Genomic DNA, 3112 nt, shown 5'->3' on the forward strand with positions numbered 1-3112 from the left:
CCGAGCGCTTGTCGGCGTCCACGCCCTGCTGGCCCTGCAGACATGCTGTCAGCTTCTTGTGGGTGCTGTGGGACACCTGCTTCACCAGCTCCAGGCGCTTCTCCACCTGCGGATGCGGCCGTGTCCATGCCCCGGGAATCCCGCCCGGCCCGGCCAGGGACACGGGGGACTCCTGGCTTTGCCATCAGAGTGCTTCTCTTGGATGTGACAGCACCAGAGACCAAAGCCATCCCAGAGCAGAGGTGCTGCTGCCCCACCTGACCCTGGATCTGGAGCAGCCTCCGAAGCCCAGTGTCCATCCCCTGCCAAGCCCAAACTGGCCAATCACTGAAAATCACCTTATTTGCCTCTGAATTGATTAAATTAAGCAATTCATCCCAAAAACTCAGCAAGATGAGGCATTAAATGTGAGCAACCAAGATCTGTCGAAAAGCAAAGCTGAGAGATGTGGGGAAAACATGGAAAGCTCAAAATCTGGGGATACAATGTGGAAAAAGAGAAATAGGCTCTAAAGTTCAAAATCTTGGGAAATGATCCAGGGGGAAGAAAAGAAATATTCTCTGTCTGAGCCTGCAGCAACTCCTTGAGGCAGGAGGTACCTCACAGGAGCCTGGAACTCAGGCTGAGCTATTTTCCATCACTATAGTAATATATATTACTAATAATATATACCATATGTAAATAATATTTAAACTATTATATATATTTAACAAATAATAGATTTTCAGGATGTCTGGCTGAGGTGGAGCAGTCTCTGTGCTTATTGCAGCATATATGTTCCTTTCAACATACACATGGACACGTATATATATAAAATTATATATATAAATTATATATATTATATATATACACATTTGTGTATATGTTGAAAAGAAGGGGTATGATGGTCATGTGGATGGGCACCCATCTAAATAAGCCAAACTGGAGTTAATTAGATAAAGACCCCTGCAAACAACACTGGTCCTTTGGGAGACACCTGGACAGGGTGGCACCGACCACCCTCCCTACTGAATTATCACCCAAAGATGTAAAAATCCCCTGTGTGACCTTGTTGGAGTCAGAGATGTCCCAAGGGCTGGAGGAGAGAAGGCTCCAGGGAGACCTTAAAGCCCCTTCTAGTGCCTAAAGGGGCTCCAAGAGAGCTGGAGAGGGAGTTGGGACAAAGGCCTGGAGGGACAGGAAAAGGGGGAATGGTTTCACACTGCCAGAGGGCAGGGTTAGATGGGATACTGGGAAGAAATTTCTCCCTGTGAGGGTGGTGAGGCCCTGGCACAGGTTGCCCAGGAAAGCTGTGGCCCATCCCTGGAAGTGTCCAAGGCCAGGTTGGACTGGGCTTGGAGCAACCTGGGCTGGTGGAAGGTGTCCCTGCCCTTGGCAGGGGGTGGAATGAGTTGATCTTTAAGGTCCCAACCCAAACCACTCCATGATTCCTTAAATTTGGTGATGGATTTGTGAATTCACATCTCTTTGCTGGCACTTCCCCTCCCGGGGCATGCAGGAAGCCAGGACACATGACCTGGGCATCACAGCTGCTAATCCAAGGCACCATGGGAGGCTGAAATCACCCAAGCCATCAGCTTTGGGACCCATCCCCTGCTGTCACATGTCCCTTCCCCAGGGCAGGATACAGAGAACAGGCACCCACAATCTGGCTGGCTGGATCAGGTTGCCATCCTGGCAGAGACAAGACTGGATCCGATTCCAGCTGACCTGGAAACCAGGCTGGGAAAGGGCCAGGAGGCACGTGGGAGGGAGACACTGCTGCTTCCCACACTCCCAGCCACCTCCTCCTCCTCCTCCCAGCCCATCTCATTCCTGTGGGACGCTGCAGCACAGACTGACATGGAGCTGCTGACCCATCCAGCACCCAGAGGTGGGTGCCCAGGCACCCATGGACACCTGGGAATGGGTCAGACCTCACAGAGGACCTCACCTGCAGGAGATCTTCGCTCAACACTTCAGTCTTCTCGGCTCTGCAAGACAAGAAAGAAGACAAAGCATTGGTGAGGGGTCTGGCACATGTGGCAGTGCCCGGCTGCACACCATGTACACCTGGAATGTGCTTTTCCATTGGGATGCAGGTGGTGATTTAAGGATCTCTGGTCTCATCAGGTATCGGCTCATCTCCTAAAGAAGCAAAGGAACCACATCCAAAGCCTTTTAGAGAGTGTAAATCAGAGAATCATGGAATGGTTTGGGTTGGAAAGGAGCTCTTGGTGGCTCCCCGCCATGTACCACACCAATTTAGGGTCCACCGCTGATCTCCCACTTATTTTTCCATCATCCCCAGCAAAACAGGCGTGCTAAATTCCCAGAAGGAAGCAGGCAGTGCTGCAGAGGGAGGTGGTGTGTCTACACAGGAAGGCAGCTCCCTGGGCTCTGCACACCCTCAGCACTGAGGATTCCAAGGACACAGCCCGTCCGCACGGCTGAGCCTCCTCACACCGACACGGCCACTGGAGCTGAGGCGGCAGCTGCTGCCCGAGGCCTGGCCAGAACCCTTCCTGCTGCTCCCTGGGGATGGATTTACCGCTCCAGAGCCCGTGTCATCCTCTGCCTACGCTAGTGAGGAGCGCTGGGGGTGCAGAAGGAGACACAAACCCGCCATCCTCACGTGCACCCGCAGCATCCTGCCCGCAGAGCCCGCGGCTGCTCCGCACCACATCTGCTCGGGCTCATTCAAACCATCACACTCCGGATCATTTATTCATTTTCCCAGGGTTTTTAACAATGTCAGGGCATCATCTCGCTTGGAAAAATGAGCTCTGTCAAGATGTGCTGAGGCAGAGCTGCGATTCAGCCAATTAGTCCCTAAAGGTTCGTTAACGAACAGCAAAAGCTTGGTGCTCTCATCGCTTAAAAAACACCTTTATTTCCCGAGCCCTGGTCTCTTTCTGCCATCCAAGGTGGTTTCTCAGGTTGGAAAGATGGGGGGAATTATTGAAACGGCGGAAATAAGGAGCAAACACAGGCAGAGCAAGGTTCAGAGAGCAAGCCTGGCACGGCAGCAGCTCATCCACAGATACACCACCAAAGCCTTTTAGAAAGTGTAAATCACAGAATCCCAGAATAGTTTGGGTTGGAAGGGACCTTAAAGCTCAATTTGTTCCAC

General features: G+C 52.0%; 1 protein-coding gene across 1 annotated transcript in view; it reads right to left on the reverse strand.

Moving 5' to 3' along the window:
- The window catches only part of ARHGAP44 (Rho GTPase activating protein 44), a 23408-nt gene that overhangs the window by 15049 nt on the left and 5247 nt on the right, over positions 1–3112 (reverse strand). Inside the window, exons 2-3 of the mRNA XM_029960059.1 lie at positions 1934–1973; positions 1–106 (exon numbers count right to left, since the gene is read on the reverse strand). The exon at positions 1–106 is cut by the window's left edge and continues 12 nt beyond it. Coding sequence (XP_029815919.1) covers positions 1–106; positions 1934–1973 — 146 coding nt within the window. The remainder of the gene's footprint in view (positions 107–1933; positions 1974–3112) is intronic.

This window comes from Manacus vitellinus, unplaced genomic scaffold, assembly GCF_001715985.3.
Source record: "Manacus vitellinus isolate BGI_N305 unplaced genomic scaffold, ASM171598v3 scaffold_24_pilon, whole genome shotgun sequence".
Classification (NCBI taxonomy): domain Eukaryota; kingdom Metazoa; phylum Chordata; class Aves; order Passeriformes; family Pipridae; genus Manacus; species Manacus vitellinus.